Source organism: Plectrocnemia conspersa, unplaced genomic scaffold (genome assembly GCF_051122295.1).
Source record: "Plectrocnemia conspersa isolate PC_06_02 unplaced genomic scaffold, ASM5112229v1 ptg000002l, whole genome shotgun sequence".
Lineage (NCBI taxonomy): Eukaryota > Metazoa > Arthropoda > Insecta > Trichoptera > Polycentropodidae > Plectrocnemia > Plectrocnemia conspersa.
Genome location: NW_028277166.1, coordinates 20716571 through 20733971, shown reverse-complemented (window position 1 = coordinate 20733971; position 17401 = coordinate 20716571). Strand labels below are relative to the sequence as shown.

Here is a 17401-nt window from a genome sequence, read left to right as displayed (position 1 = left end):
GAATGTTATATATATTATTATATGATATTCTTTACTCTATGGATTTTTGCATAAAGAGATAAAAAATCAATTGGGCGACTTTAGTCGATTTCCGCGTCCAAAGGGTTAAAGCTCTTAAAAGTTGAATTTTTATGTTGTGGTAATTAATGATAATGGCTTTAGAAAGTCTGCGTTGTGAACAAATCCTTGTGTAGTTATTGTGAACAGAAAATCAAATATAACATCGTTTTGGCGCTCCCTTCAATCTTGCGCCCGTGGGCATATGTTCTGCCCCCCTACTCTATGGCCCTGTCAATTTAATTAAATTACATCCATTTTTCTGGCTAAATTCAAGGGAAGGCAAATGCCTCCCCCCCCCCTAAATTACGCCCCTGTTTCTAAATGAAGATTTCAATCTTGTTTTGTTAGACTATGCAGTTTTGCTATTCTAATTTTGTAAATCTTGCATTTTCATATGCATATGTGCATAGTTTACAATCGAAATAAAGTAGTATTTAAAAATGATTTTAATTTTAGATGTGAAACTGTACATGTAACAAATTTTAACTGACTCTTGATTAAAACAATAGAGATAATAACCGGTGGTATCATAATCTGCAATAGCTGATCTAACCAAATGCTGCCTCCTGATTGGTTGTTTTTGTTTGAATCTGCCATAAAAAATTTCAGAACAACAAGCATTTGAAGTGACACAACTTTAAAATATGTTTTTTAAGATAATATTACATTCGTCTAACATAATAAAGAAACAAAAAAAAACAATTAATAGATACCCAGGTAAATGGCTTTGGCCAGGAACTGGAAAAAAATAAATATTAGACACTGTATAAAAATGGACAACTGATATCGATTCTAAGAATCACATACATTTTTAAACAAAATGACTATTTAAATAAACTAATGTTATTTTTGTGTTATTATTTCAGCTATAAACATTCATATTTATTAGTGACTGCAGAATTTATCAAGTTTTCTTTTAGTAATGATACTTACATATTTTTTTTACAATGTAAGGTTGCTGTTTTGACATTCACGACATATTCTTTGGTGGACGAAAAAAACGTCCTGACTCCAACTAAGGCGTTTGTCTCTCTCAGTTTATTCAACATTATGTATTTACCACTTAACGTGCTGCCACTGTTGATTGTATACGTAATAGAGGTATTCTAAAAACATTAAAACTTGCCGAAAGAGGGTCTATGTGCTTTTTCTATACCGATGTCTACATTATAGTCATTTTTATGCACTCATATAAAATAAACATATTTTGTATATCATACATTCAATGTAATGTTTATAAATACTGATCACCAATCTAGCTTTCGATAAACGTAACATTTAATTTTTATACTAATATAGGTGTCGCTGGTAACATTCGCAACATTCGTGCTTTCTGATCCATCAAACGTGTTGGATTCCAAGACAGCCTTCGTTTCATTATCATTGTTCAACATTCTAAGATTTCCGCTTTCCATGCTGCCTATGTTGATAACTAATATTGTACAAGTGAGTCTTATCTCTTTCTATTTACTACTTTTTCGGAATGGTCTTCCACATACGCTATTTAGCATGCGTCTAAATATATAATATTTGATCAATTCGTTGCTATTTTAGACTCTTGTGTCGGTGAAACGATTGAATAAGTTCCTGAACGCCGATGAATTAGATCCTAACAATGTAGATCATGATGTATCTGAAGGTTAGTGCGTTTAATAATACTGTACACTAAGTTAATCATTTTTTTTTACAAAGGTTTGATATTTTTTTTCAAATTAAATAATTATACATATAAATCAGCTTATCATCTCTTTGTAACTAAACGCTAGTTAAGCAGTGTAACCATATTATCTTATAGTTTTTAATAAAATGCATCGATTGTATCATATTTACAGATAATCCAGTTCTGATTGAAAACGGTACATTTTCATGGGGCAATGATGAGCCGATTCTAAAAGATATCAATATCAGCATTCCATCCGGATCTTTGGTAGCCGTCGTCGGAAGCGTCGGCTCCGGCAAGAGCTCCCTTATATCAGCTTTCCTTGGTGAAATGGATAAAATATCCGGTCGCGTCAACATCAACGGAAGCGTCGCTTACGTCTCACAACAAGCGTGGATTCAAAACTGTTCATTACAAGATAATATCCTCTTCGGAAAAGAGATAGATAATAAAGTATATCAATCTGTGATCGACGCTTGTGCTTTAAGACCCGACATTGAAATGTTACCTGGTGGTGATCAAACAGAAATAGGAGAAAAGGGAATCAATCTATCTGGCGGACAAAAGCAAAGAGTGTCTTTGGCGAGAGCCGTGTATTGCGATAACGATATATACTTCTTGGATGATCCGTTAAGCGCCGTAGACTCGCATGTCGGCAAGCACATCTTCGAAAACTTGATTGGAGGATCTGGTCTCTTAAAATCTAAGACGCGTGTACTTGTGACGCACGGAATAACTTATTTACCAGAAGTCGATCATATCATCGTTTTGAAAGACGGCGTTATATCAGAGTTTGGTACTTATAAACAATTGCTTGCCAAGAAGGGTGCCTTTGCCGATTTCCTTGTTCAACATCTGAACGAAAGTGCTGATCAAGTACCTGGTAAGCCTATTGATTTACATATTTCATATATATTGTTTATGTTAATGTCTTAATATTATTTTAGAATTGATCGAAATCAAGCAACAGTTGGAAATGAGTCTCGGTAGTTCCGAATTCCAGAATAAATTACAACGGGCTCGATCTCTATCTGAAAGTCCTTCTGAAACTCCATCGGATCAAAAATCACCAAGTAGTGAGTCTTGAGTTTATCAGCTTTTGATTATTGAAACGTATGTCTTAATATTAAAACCATTTTTTATTGTATATTATAGTTGATAAAAAATCGCCTGAAAAGACTCCTGAACCTAATAATATTATAGAAAAATCTAAAGTTCCAGATAAACTTATAGAGACTGAAAAAGCTGAAACCGGAAGTGTAAGCTTATATTTTTTATTGTTTTTTTTTTATCTTATTGAGATTTTTTTTATTTTTCAGGTTAAATGGCGTGTTTATTCCCATTACTTATTGAGCATCGGTATGTTCTTATCTATCTCTACAATCATATTGAATTTAATATATCAAAGTATGTCTATTGGTTCAAATATCTGGTTATCTGTATGGTCTTCGGATGAAACATTGGTTTGTATTGTTATTATTTATAATATTCACATTCTTTTAAAAATAATAATGATTTTATTATAAATTTAGGTTGACGCGAACGGAACACAAAATACACAAAAGAGGGATATGTATCTTGGTGTATATGGTGGACTAGGAGTAGGACAAGGTATAACATAATTATATTTCCCTATAAATATATTCTACATACATATTACTTTCGCTTTAACAAAGAATATATTTAAAATTAATAATTTAATCTTATCTCATGCCATTTTCAGCTATCCCATTCATCCAATCATCCAAAATTAAGAATAATCAACTCTGGGTTCTTTTCATATAAATATACAATTTGATAATAACTCACAAAACGCGTGATTCAATATCTCTTATCAACGTTTGTAAAATATTCGTCATGATCTGTACAATCACTTGAACTTTTTGGTAAATGTCTTAGGAAACACTTACATAAATTATGATTATGTATGGGATTTTGTATATTGTACATATGTAAATCATCAAATATTAATTATCATAATCATTGCATTAACAAACTAAAGCTTTTTTTTCATTTATCATCATTAACATTAACTTCGCCCAGAGTGTTTTTTTTTTCTCTCTCGTTGCTTTGTATTTTCACACATTATACACATTTTCTCGTGTGAATTTTAACTATGTATCAATGAATTATTCTTTTTATATTCACTCCTACCAAAGAAAGTTTCCAAATTCCGTCAATCCTGGATTTATGCCTGTTTTAAATTGATCTTTCGTCTATTAGGTTTGTGTGTGCAAAATGTCGGATTATTATGTTTTTATAATTATTATTATTATGAGGCTGTATCAATGAAAACCTTAAATATTACTATCTCAAGTCCACGTTGTTTTGATTCAAATTATCGCTCCGAAATTACCCCTAAAGACAGCATAATCTTTTTGCGCATATGGTTTTGTGTGGAATTTCTTCACTTTTGGTGAAGAGGTATGGTGTTATTCTTGGTTTTCAGCCGAGGTAAATAAACCCAGTTTTAATCTGCAGAAACAATTCTTCCTAGGAAGTTATCACTTTCTGCTTCAAAGCAGAAAGTGATAACTAATTTTGAAGTCAGACACATTGCAAGATCGCAGAACACCTCAGCTTGGTATGCTCAGAGCTGGCTCGAGAATGCTCAGTGACCCCAGGCTCTAAAAAAAGGGTCATTTAGGAAATTTTTTAATGAGGATTCTATTCATTCACTATTGACCCACTGGGCATATGAGAGAGTGCTACATAAGTCAGGCTGTTTCAGATTTTTCTAGTCCATTCGTATGCTTGCTGAAGTGACATACATGCATCACTCTACTGAACTTTCGTAAATTTAACCACTTAAACGCCAATAACTCCGGGTGAATCGCCTTTTGATTCATTGTACATGCCAGTGTCTCTTTTTGATTTTTTTAAAAATAAGTTTAATAAATGTTGGTAGTACAATATTTTTTAATCTGTTGAGACACTGGCGTATAGTCATAGTACGGTGGCCATTTTAAGCTATTGCTGTGCTTTCATGTCACATGCCTGATTCAATAAAGCAGTGTTGCATTTTTATTGCACTTTAATGGTTTTCATTTGATGCACCTTGTAGCTAATAGTATTTATACTCAACCCCTTACTTGACGAAATTCGATGTATCGGCTGTTACTACTTGGGCAAGAATTGCCGAATTCGATCTTCTCATTGAAGAAAAAATCAAATACATTTTTAATGGTCTAATATATTTTTTTATTATTATGTAATACATCCATATTTAGATGGTAATCCCAATAAGCTCAGAAAGATCTAAAATCAATATCAGACATGTACTTTTTAAGAATTTTCTTGCTATACATACATACAGAATTTAAGAAAAAATGAGAATCTATAAAACTAGTAATTTTAAGTAAGGTTTTATTAGATCCAGATTAAAAACAACCAAAGATCATGTGATTCGCCGTTCATTTATGTATTTTCTTGCTTTCATGACGCCACTGATCTTGATGATATACTATTTTAATTTTATCACAGTAAAATAATTTCATTCTCAAAAATATACATTGGTTAAGTATACATCAAATTAAGAATTCGTTTTAGATTACTATTTTATGACTTCCATTAAATAAATAAGATAAATGTTTGATGACCTATAATGTACAATAGTTTTGTTGCTTTGACATGTCTTATATTGATTCTATGCGTCAGAATTATGAACTACTTATATAAACAGGAGTTTCCATTATTAAGGTTTAATTTTGCTGTTGTGATTCGAATTTTTCATATAAAGGAAAGACTTCTTTTCGCCACTGTCTAAAATATGTATATATTTGTATTCTGTATCTTCATGTTGTGTACTTTATTTATCACTAGCAATCTTCAATTTGTACTTCTCATTGTTTCTTCTAAACTAATAATACGACATATCATATACACCAATCTAATATACAAAATACTCGAATGCTCATTTTCCAAACTGTGTTTGTATCTAAGTCTCAATGGAGAATATATTACTAATAATTGTGTTTTCTTTGTAAATGTATTATTAATGTTTTTGAAACATTGTATGCGAGTGTCCGTGCGTTTTTGTCTCACAGTGATATCGGTATCTATTTCTTCGTTGGCAATGTATCTCGGAACGCTCGACGCGTCGGCAATATTGCACGTGCACATGTTGAAATCCGTGATGCGAGCACCGACCACTTCATTTTTCGACATCACACCCGTCGGACGCATATTAAACAGGTTCAGCAAGGACGTCGACGTTTTGGACAATGTGTTGCCGACGACACTGCGCGGATGGGTTTCATGCTTTTTTTCGGTAAAAATCAGTTTTTTTCTCGTTTAACCGTTAATCGTCCCAAATAGTAGCTTTTGATATAAGTGTGAAAATACATACATATATAATCTAAAAAAAGAGTATATTAAATGAAATTTGTGTATATTACATACGGTTCATTACATCTGAATATTATGCAACTTTTAGATTTAATATGAAAATTGCATAATCAACACATCACTACATTACAAATAATCACATGTTTACCTATGTATCAATCGCAATGTTTTAAAGAAGCATTGATCATGTATACACCGCACAAGAATTGATTGTTTTGTATGATACGTGTTTAAAAAGTAAAGGCAATTTAGGGATATTTTTGTTACTCGTCACAGATTTAAGTTTAAATTTCTAGTTTTACAAATAAAAATATATAAAATATACTATTTATATAAATAAAAAGTTACTGAACTTTTGAATCTTTTGTAAAAAGTTTAACCCACAAATTCTCTTTTGAATTTAGGTTTGGTTACTATGCAGATCCACATAAAACTACCTCTTATTTTTGGCAAATTATAGCAAAACTTGATGGAAACGAATAGTTGCATGACCATATTTAGAAATATTTTCCAGAGAACCCAATAGATTGCGATTTTAATAGTACTATCTTTGCAACCTTTGCACATGAACATGATTCTTACCTCTGCTGTGACTATGCAACTTCAAACCATAAGATTTTATGCTTTTTAATTATATCGTAACGCAGTGGCGTAGCTAGGGTAGTGCCGTTCAGGGCAATCCTTAAAATTTCCGCACCCCCCCCATACATTATTTTGCAGGGTCATAAAATCAGCATTTTTTAAAATAATAAATTGGTTATTATTAAGCTCTTGTTATTCGTGGATTTATATATGTTTTAGTGCATTCAGGGCTAAGAACCACATTAGAAGATCCCATCGCGAATATGCCGCCCCCAAGCAAGTGCCGCCCGGGGCGATCTCAATGTCGGATTTGTCAGATGAAATGACTTTCGCCCAATCTTCAAGTATCGAGTCTCGATGTTGCCGAGCTCATTCCAGCTCTTTTTTCTAAATGTCGCGGCTTATGTATCATTTTATTGATCATTATAATTGCCGTTTACGATAAATTGCAATGCAGACATTTCACTAGCCTATTCTGAATACTTCTTTCAGAGTTTCTTCTTTAGCAGTTATCTAAGGTTACCAGATTTTGAAAATATCAAAGGAGGACACTAAAAATAAAAATGCCATCTCAAAAATGTTTAATTATGCAGAACAAATTACTGGGAGAGATGGAAAAAAAGTAAATTTCAGAATTTGTTCATTTAGGAATGCTGCAGGAGCTAACAAAACGTCACCTCCGAAACTTTTGTTCAAGGAGGACGAAAAAGATTGACCTCCTTTGAGTAGGACGTCCAGTCACCTTAAGTATTATATTTTTGTTTCTTAGCTCCTGATCTGAAATGTATGTATTATATTCACGTAACTTTTAACTTCTTTTGTTCAGTACAAAGTGAACACTTAATTTATTTACTGATATTGGTCTGTAAAGTCCATACTAATCCAATAAAAACGAGTATATTTTCTCTTTGACTTTATTCATGATTTTTAGCACAGATGAAATGTTTATATAATATAATATACAACATGAAAAAATTAAATGAAGCAAAAAAGGGATCAATAATTTGTATTAATTAGAATACCTGTTTAAACTATCTGATAATAATATTTAATTCAGATTATATACTTGAAACAGTTCAATTTATACCGGTAGTTGTTCAGTTCTATGTTAGATTTTGTATGAACATTTTATCTGCTGGTCCCGGGATTTTTGTTTTTTAAGTCTATGCATTTACAGCGGTTTATGTGATATTCTTTGTGACAAAATTAAAATATTATATATAAATACGGATTACTTCCGGGCACACAAAAAAACAACGAAACCTGGTACATCTGTCCATCCTATGATGAACAGAGTACCTGTTTTAAGAAATACCATTCATTGATCAACTATTAAAAACCATATTTATATTCAAGTAAAAAAATTAATACCAGCTTTCATATCCTGCAGATAAAGTGTTAATATTGACTGTGTAGTTTTGTCAAAATTTTGGTTTAGACAAAAATGTAATAACATTTACATTACACAAAGACATACATCATTATAAAAATATCATTGCAAAAGGTAAGAATGCATTTATGCAAAATAAGAGTGTAAATAACTAAATTGTCTTTACTTTTTGATTCATCTTCGTATATATAACGGGCGTGTGAGTTTGTATTAGTCGCTTTAGTTGTTTAGTTTAATACGCACTAATTTATAGTTACATAGTATATATAATATAATTCTTCTGCACAAAATTAGACTAGAACTGTGAATTGTGTTTTTACAGTGATGACACTCTATTTCGGTAGTTTGGCTATGCCTATAGGAGCCGCAAACGCGTCTTCTGCCCTTCACTCTTACCTAATCAAAAATGTCATGCGATGCTCTCTGTCGTTTTTTCTCAACAACCCGAATGGCAAGATTCTAAACAGATGTTCTAACGACCTTGAAATTATCGACCGTACGCTGCCCATATACATACGGCAATGTGTAATTGGTATAATGAGGGTACGTCCCAGCCGAATCTTAGCATGCGGGAAGTGATTGTAGCATGTTTGCATGCTTTATTTGGGACAACTTTAAAGGCAACTCATTTTTATCTCAAACGATTGACAATCATGCATTATAGATTTGACTGGGCTGTGTGTAAAGTTCTTGGAATCTGGTATAATGAAAGACAAAATCCTGGTGAAATAAAAGTCAGCATTTATTCACAAGATGTTTCAATCTTTCGTCAAGAATTGCTGTTTATTTCAGTGATGATCTCTTCATTCGAGTAAAATCTTTTGACGGACATTTCTTTAGCTTTACAAATAATAGAAGTGACTGATGGTAAAATAAATTTATGATTTTTTTATCAATAATCATAACATAAATTTAAAAAATAATAGTTAAATATTTGTTATTTCACTCACTGCTAACTTCACGTGTTACACATAGATAACCATATTTATTATATAAATAATCCAGGCCATGCACTCGACATGTCAACTGAAACGACTCTGAAAAGATCTATTAATAAAAAATATTAAATTAAATGGAACCAACTTTAATGCCAATAATTAAATATATATTTTTTAACCGGCAACTATTAATTAAGTACTAAATGACAATTTCAATGCAAAACGAATGGAAAAGTATCTTCTCAGAAAATAGCTGTTATTGCCAAATATGGTTTACATAATATGGTAGCCGTATGCTACCATACTATGTAAACCATAAAATAGACATATATTGTAGAATAAATAACACACACCCAATTTTATGGATTTCGTTACTAATTATATGATAAGTGCTGATTTTTTAATTTAAGAAATTTCTCTTTATAAAAGTAATTTTAAAGTTGTACATCATTTCAAATGCAGATGATTCTTAAAAAAGTTAATTTAACAACGGACAAATATAAACAACCAATTAGAATGTTTAGTTATATGTTTTATGATTCATTTTTTAGTTAAGTTGTTTCCATAATTAACTTGTTGTTTTCTCGATTGTAAGCCCTGCAAAAGTATGTAGTTTTATTCTCAGGCATATATTCTATTTAGCAAGCGTCAAATGAAAAATACATTTACAATTCTATGCAAATGTGAATTGTAATATAAATAGACCTTTGATTAATGTTCAAATTAAATCAGTGTTCCTAACACGAATTTATGTCGATTGTAACCTTATCTACATCCGATTTCGAGAACTTTTTGAACAGCCCTTATATTGATGGTAGCTCAAATTTGTTCAGACATATTTTTTGGAATACAATATTTGTTAATGATTGGATGTTTGGATAAGCAATTCTTTGGCAGTTTATCGAATTCCCGTAATCATTACAACTATGATGGATTTACAGCTGTTGCCTCATTCTTTTGCGATCTCGCGCCTCAGCTCGGCTGTTGGATGGCAGCTAAAATATTGCATGATGTGACCCTGCACGGTGTCTTGGGATGTCCTATTAATTTCTTTGACACCACACCAACCGGCAGGATATTATCTAGGTTCTCCAAAGACATTGACATCGTGGACAACGTGTTACCCGAAGACATATCGACTTTCACATATTGCGTATACGAGGTAAACTTATGAGCACACATGATTGGTATAGTTTTAAAACTTCGTCGAATGCGCTTCAGCATCATCTTAATAATATACGCAATGAATGCTATTTGGGATACTGTGATATAATACGGTTGTAATTATTTGTGTTTTATAATTTACTTAATGAAAAATTGCGGTTATAGGTCGCTGCCACTTTGGTGGTCATCAGTATTTCTACTCCTTTATTTATCAGCATTATATTGCCGATAGGAGTCATTTATTATTTCATACAAAGATTCTACGTGGCTACATCCAGACAACTCAAACGATTGGAGTCTATATCTAGATCGCCGATTTACTCGCATTTTGGAGAGACTGTTACTGGTGTTTCAGTCATTCGAGCTTATGGAATACAAGACAGGTAATTATGAAATATTAAAAGAGTTATTTTTGATATGTACGTAACGTCTAAACTAACAAATGAGACTATATTTTAAAACAGAAAATGTAACTTTAGATTTTTAAAATAATACATTTAAATGTTTACATTACTTTAAAATCAGATATGTCCCAATAAGACACTTTTTTGCGGGATTGGCGATTACTTTATAGAATTTAATTCTTCTCACGATATTATGTCAATTGTTTTCTATTTTGGATCTATCAAAATAAGACAAATTCAATAAAATTGGTTTCTTTTTTAGACTGGAATTTTTTTAATCAGGGGCGTCATTTAGGGTGGGGACATTTGTCCCCCACATTAAAACATAATAATTAAATACTACTTGACCGTTAATTTTATTTCGCGAATAATATACATATTATTACATAGTGGTTGTTTGTCGTATTATAGCTATTCAATAAATTTATGCATTTCAAACCTTAAAAAAAAGTAGATCAAGGGCGTAAAAACAACGGCAACTGTATGGTACCACAGAACAAAGAATACAGTGGTAGTTAACAAAAGTGTGCATAGTAGAGCGATAATAAAATAAACGCTGAGAGTAAAATATATGGTTACCATGAGACTATCATCGAGTCACTCTATTAATATTTATTTATTAAAAATATATTTTAACAAATTAGCATTAAAAATTATTTATTTAAGTGCAATTCCAGATGCAAAATTCATTACGTTGCAAATTGTTTGCTCAATAGGATGATAAAATTGACTATAATCTTCCTGTAAATTTCTATACACAGTTTGTATAGAATTGTTATTTCTGTAGAACAATTTAACAATTTTAACGTGTTGAATTTTAATGTGTTGTTGCAAACTAACATTTGACACTTTGAATACGCGATATTATTGACAGCTGTCTGATTTTCAGTACTGCCAACATAAGAAACTCGAATTTGAAAACGTTTAATTGTGTGAACTGCGAAACTTTAAATATGATATTTTAGATATCAGTTAAATTTTTGGGGAAGGGCATACAGCAACAATAAGCACCTGAACCTGATTTTTCTCTCGGCGACCCTGCTTGATATAAATACAAATATTTATTTTCTAAATCGGAAATTGTCATACATAGCAGAAAAAATGAAGTATTAGAATACTTCGTTTTTACTTATCTTGTATTCGCAAAAATAAATCAGCTTTCTTCATCTTTTAATACCTCAAACTGCTAGAAAATAAAACTCTTCGTGTCAACTGAAACATAAACGGAGCTGGTATCTATTTATTCAAGTAAAATAGCAGTATGCGCATTAAAATATCCTATAAAATTTGCCACTCAGTCAAATAAACTGGGTTAAAACATCAACTTTTGAGAAAACTTCCCAATATTAGAAGTCTAAATGATTACAATTTTTTACATATGAAAAGTTTAAGAAAAGCTGTGGCCACATTTTAATATTATTAGACCTTAATAATTTATTTACTGAATTAACTTTTCAGATTTGTACAAGAATCCGAGGCAAAAGTTGATCACAATCAAGTGTGTTACTATCCTAGCATTATAGCAAACCGTTGGCTTGCCGTCAGACTCGAGATGATGGGTAATCTGATAATATTATTCGCCGCACTGTTCGCTGTGATCGGAAGAAGCAATATAAATCCTGGTCTTGTCGGTCTCTCCGTCAGCTACGCTTTACAAGTGTGTATAAAGATGTTAACTTTTCTTAACTAATATCTCAATACTATTAAAAATATATAAAAAATCATAGATCACACAAACACTTAATTGGCTTGTGAGGATGACTTCGGAAGTGGAAACCAACATAGTAGCTGTGGAGCGTCTGAAGGAATACGGAGAAGCTGCTCAAGTAATTTCACATTGTTGATTTAATGTGTAATGTTATTTTTATATTTTATAAATTTATTTATCAGGAAGCGCCTTGGGATATTCCGGAAACTGCGCCGAAACCAGAATGGCCAGCTGAAGGCAACGTTCAAATTCAAGATCTTGTAATGCGTTACCGAGAAAATACTGAACCGGTGTTACACGGCATTAGCTGTGAAATTAAATCTGGCGAAAAAGTTGGCATTGTAGGACGCACCGGAGCCGGAAAGAGTACTTTGACATTAGCTTTGTTCAGGTGAATATCAACTAAAATTATTTTAAAATAACAAAGAATGTATGAAAGTAATACAGATTAATTGGAAGCTTTGTATATTTATTATTCAAGGAAAATAGAATTTATTCATAAAAATTAATTCAATTTAAAAAGTATTTACTACTTTAATATTATTCATTATAACACTTTTATGTATATGTAAAACATTTATCAAAATGCATATTATTGGTATAATTTATTTTTAAATGTAGTGAAAGTTACTGTCTCTCAGAAATTTTGTTCTTATTCGTTACATTTTATAAATTTTAGAATCGTAGAAGCACATAGTGGAAAAATTGTAATCGACGGGATCGATATTGCCACACTAGGACTCCACTCTTTACGATCTCGGCTCACCATCATTCCTCAAGATCCCGTGCTGTTTTCTGGAACTTTGCGTATCAATCTTGATCCGTTCAATGCTTTTACCGACGAGGAAGTATGGCGTGCACTCGAGCACGCCCATCTTAAAGCTTTTATAAAAGGTAGTTTGTAAATATTATGTTGTATAATATAATACATGAATGAATATATGTTAATATTTTTCTTGTATTAAAATCGTAGGTTTAGCAGCTGGTCTTAATCATATGGTGACAGAGGGGGGCCAAAATCTTTCTGTGGGTCAGAGACAACTTGTATGTTTGGCTCGCGCGTTACTAAGAAAAACTAAAGTTTTGATTTTGGATGAAGCAACTGCGGCTGTTGATTTAGAAACCGATGATTTGATTCAGGTATCGTTAAAGCTTATAAAAAGTGGCAAAGATAAATATATTTTATTTATTAATTATTTTTTAATTTCAGAACACCATTCGAAAGGAATTTGCTTCGTGTACAGTGCTCACGATAGCTCATCGTTTGAACACGATAATGGATTCAAATAGAGTTTTGGTACTTGACAAAGGAAAGCTTGTCGAATTTGACCCACCGTCGACCTTACTGCAAAATAAAAAGTCTATATTTTACGCAATGGCCAAGGACGCGGGACTTGTTAATTAGTGCAATCTATTTATTAAACCACACACACGTAAACTACTTAATTTTCGGTTCACACTTAAAATATTTCGAATTAGATAGATTACAGAAGAACGGTACTTATGAAAATAAATTGTAATACTTAATTAAGTTATATATTTAAATCGTAATTATTTAATGAAAACTGCCTCTTATTACATTTTAAGGACCACTATCGTATGTCTAATTAATTAACCGTTATACAATAAATAACGGTACATTCTGTGATTATTGTCAGAGTGGTGAATTCATGTATGAATGGATTTTTTTTATAATTATACATTTGCATAATTGATATCGGTGCGTATAAGTGTTTTATGATAAAAGTATTGTATTTGAGAAATTATGTACATTTTATATGGAATAATGTAATTTTATAATTATTATTAATTGATAATTTGTTCGTTTCTTATTTAATTTAATGTTTCAATTATTTATGTTATTGTTATTAGTACAATGAAATTGTATTTTATTGGAATTCAAATCAATTCATAAATTTATTTTTAATAAATAAACTTGCCACTTATTTACAAGCATTTTTTTTACGTAAATTTAAATGTACTTAATTTAAAGTTAACTTGTTGAACAATAAATTGTTATTTATGAAAAATGCCTTAATTTTCAAAATAAAAATTAATTTTATACTCAGTATTACTTATTAATTGAATACTTAATATTGTTATGTTTACCCTGTTAATAAATGTATATGAACACAATTTTGTATACTTACTTGACGATATAAAAATAAATTTATATACAACTTGTATATCCAGTTGTAATTATTTACACGTGCCTTATCGGTGATAATTTTATCGCAATTTCGCAAGTAATGTTTCATATTACTCATTCTTACAATGTTTCATCGTTTAGAAATATACAACTACACTTTGGATTGTAAAAATAAATTTATTTTTAAAAATTTGTGACCCACTTAAAGATCAGTCAAAGTCGTAAGAACATGAACATAATAATTAATCTATACAAATAAAATCACTTAACCTCTTTTGGAATTTTATCTATGTATAAACATAAGACACAATGCATTATTATCTACATTCATAAATAGTGTATTAAAATTTAGCCACGAGGTTTGTTTATCTAAATGTTACATAAAATGTTGACTAGATTTTAATTTAACACTTTACCAACTGACACATGAGACTGACAATAAAAAGATACGAAATTAAAATTATATTTCGAAGTTCATCAAGAGATGGCTATATGAATTAGGAATTATTTCAATAAATTAATTTAAAAAAATATTGAAACTTGCTGGTGGTACATATTTGTTTATATAATACTTGATAATAATAATATGTACTTAATTAAAGTTAAATAATAAAATTATTTGCCTTTTAAACAAATTATAGATTTTTAAATGAAAAAAAAGTTTAGTACCACTCATAAATTTTGTCAATATTTTTGGAATTAATGTTTATGTTTAAGTAAAATCAAACTTACTTAATTAAAGTTACATAAATATACACATATATGTATATAAACTATAGTATTTTTTGATAATATCAAAAATATGAAACAATTAAATTAATCTTGAAATTAGGATTAATAATAGTCAGTAAAGTGTTAATATTGCAAGACAGCAATAATTTCACAATTAAAAATCTATGCCAAATAGATAATCCAAGACTGTGTCTAAGATTTCAATTACCCTTTGCCATTAATTATTTTTATTGTACATCATAATAATTTCAATATAATATTAAAAATAACAATTTTAATTGTTCAACTCAAATTATGAGTAATTATCCATAACGTCATTAAATAGGATATATAAAAATATACTTTGATGACTCGCTAGTATAAAAAATAGTTATTTATATTATAAATGGATGGAATTGAAATATTTTACTAATATTAAAGCTTTATTAAATTATTGGCTCATACCATTCACACTTGTACTATTGAATTAAATAGATTAGTGACTAATCATATTTCGGTATAAAACGTTGGCCTTTCGATATTTATGAGTTTGAACACGTTGGGAAATAAATACATTATGTTGAAACCTATCATGGCGCACATAAAATATTTATAGCTAAGCTCGACTATAATCTTGTTTTTATTTTCTAGAGTGTTCTCGGAATTTCTCAATTCGTTCTTATCTTTACCCAGTAAGGCGCAAACGAAGGCGTACGATACGGACTTTGCTATGGCTCGCGTGGCCACGACGCCGCAGAATCCTATGATCGTTCTCAATATAGTGAGGCCGAGCATGTCGTACGACGGCCAGATTATAGGATAAGGCGGTGGCAAGTCACTACCGATCATATGACCCAATCGATAATTCGTCCATGCTCCGATTTGAATTCCAGCGCAAACGCTCACTACTAAAGTAGTATCGCCCCTGAAACGAAAAAACACACTGTAATAAAAAAAATAAAGATACCGAAACAAATAATTAATAAAAATCAGTACTACCTCGTCGGCGTCCATTTATCGCTATTCGGATAATAAACAATCACAAGAATCGATACAACTAATATCACAATCGGAGACCAATCGTTCGTAAGAATCGTACTATCCAGAGTATCAACAATCGGAATCAACGGAATCATCAACAAAACGGCTAACAATAAGCCGGCGATGATATCCTGTAATAATACAAATAAATTATAAAATTAATAATGCTATTTAGCACATGAAAATGTTTTCCTCGATAGACATAAATACATACTAAAACACTATGCATTCCTAAATATAGTCTACTTATACAAATTAACGAACACCACATAGTCGAAATCGCTAATCCATAACCGAACGAATACTGGTATCGATCCATTGTGTACAATAAAATAGAAAACGGGATCGACACACCGACCATAGCGTGAGTCGAAGGCATTCCGTATTCGATCGCCCATTTCTTTTGCAATTTTTGCACCGGTGGTCCCGGACGCGGCATTCTAAATATATCTTTGAATCCCTGACCTAAAACAACGTCAAATTACGGAACATCTCGCATAAAAATATATAAAAAGAGTGCAATTCTTACCAATGTACATTACTATGGCCCAAACGAGTACCACTCTCCGTCCGACGGCTCCGTCGATGTTCCAAAACCAAAACGGTATGAACGTTGCGTAGAATATTTCGTCCCCCATTGCCGTCCATACTATGAAAAAGTAATACCAAAACTTGTTGGTCACTTCGCAAGGTATTTCCTTTGAAGATGTAGCGCCTCTGGGGGTCCCGCGGGAAATTCGTGCCAGTTTCTCATTATTTACATATTTCACACCAAAGACGTCCTGAACTTTAATAACTAGTAAAGGATCATTTAAATAGTTCAGTATGTCAGTCCACATTGTAGCGAACTCTGCGCAAGTAGGTTATAATTTTGACATTTATATTTTTTCTACAACAGACTCGAGCGATCTATTTATCGGCCATGACTAAAAACCCGGAGAAAATATGTATGTAAATATTTTCAACCGGTACATAAAAACGGCGGTTAAACTACAGTTTTTTGCAGAATATGTACGAACTAAAATACATATATAATACATATTAATTTAATAGGATACGCGTGTGACCAACTTATTTTTATCATTGAGAATAATCAACAAGATAATTAGCTTTGCGGTTTATTATAATTATATATTTAATATTGTTAAGTTAATTAGCATACATTTTGCGATTATTAATTATGTTTGTGAAATATTATTTATGTGTATTTCTTTACACAGCTCTGGGTAATATTTGCTCATTTATAC

At 31.2% G+C, this 17401-nt stretch overlaps 2 protein-coding genes across 7 annotated transcripts in view; one reads left to right on the top strand and one right to left on the bottom strand.

Moving 5' to 3' along the window:
• Positions 1–14439, top strand: part of MRP (Multidrug-Resistance like Protein 1) — a 34857-nt gene extending 20418 nt beyond the window's left edge. Inside the window, exons 9-23 of one of the 6 annotated variants that reach the window (XM_088181229.1) lie at positions 1360–1506; positions 1615–1699; positions 1893–2603; positions 2668–2796; positions 2876–2979; positions 3040–3183; positions 3253–3331; positions 9919–10139; positions 10307–10524; positions 12004–12202; positions 12273–12371; positions 12436–12644; positions 12933–13147; positions 13227–13393; positions 13464–14439. In XM_088181229.1, the coding sequence (XP_088037355.1) occupies positions 1360–1506; positions 1615–1699; positions 1893–2603; positions 2668–2796; positions 2876–2979; positions 3040–3183; positions 3253–3331; positions 9919–10139; positions 10307–10524; positions 12004–12202; positions 12273–12371; positions 12436–12644; positions 12933–13147; positions 13227–13393; positions 13464–13658 (2922 nt within the window). In that variant the 3' untranslated portion in view covers positions 13659–14439. Of the gene's footprint in view, positions 1–1014; positions 1162–1359; positions 1507–1614; positions 1700–1892; positions 2604–2667; positions 2797–2875; positions 2980–3039; positions 3184–3252; positions 3332–5766; positions 5991–8361; positions 8583–9918; positions 10140–10306; positions 10525–12003; positions 12203–12272; positions 12372–12435; positions 12645–12932; positions 13148–13226; positions 13394–13463 lie in introns of those variants that run through there. The other 5 variants (XM_088181230.1, XM_088181227.1, XM_088181231.1 and 2 more) reach the window with 5 other exon arrangements.
• Positions 14440–14559: 120 nt separating this feature from the next.
• LOC148238014 (sphingosine-1-phosphate phosphatase 1-like) lies at positions 14560–17082 on the bottom strand. Its single transcript, XM_088205409.1, has 4 exons — positions 16684–17082; positions 16369–16619; positions 16113–16285; positions 14560–16038 (listed from the first exon to the last, which is right to left on the bottom strand). The coding sequence occupies exons 1-4, from the start codon at positions 16991–16993 to the stop codon at positions 15621–15623; spliced, it is 1152 nt and encodes a 383-aa protein (XP_088061535.1). The 5' UTR covers positions 16994–17082; the 3' UTR covers positions 14560–15620.
• Between the last annotated feature and the right edge of the window lie 319 nt (positions 17083–17401).

Coding starts and splice junctions, on each gene's coding strand:
- LOC148238014 (XM_088205409.1), bottom strand. CDS start 16,993: ATGTGGACTGACATACTGAACTATTTAAATGATCCTTTACTAGTTATT. Junction 16,620..16,683: donor GGCCATAGTAATGTACATTG/GTAAGAATTGCA, acceptor ACGTTGTTTTAG/GTCAGGGATTCAAAGATATA. Junction 16,039..16,112: donor GATAAATGGACGCCGACGAG/GTAGTACTGATT, acceptor TTTTCGTTTCAG/GGGCGATACTACTTTAGTAG.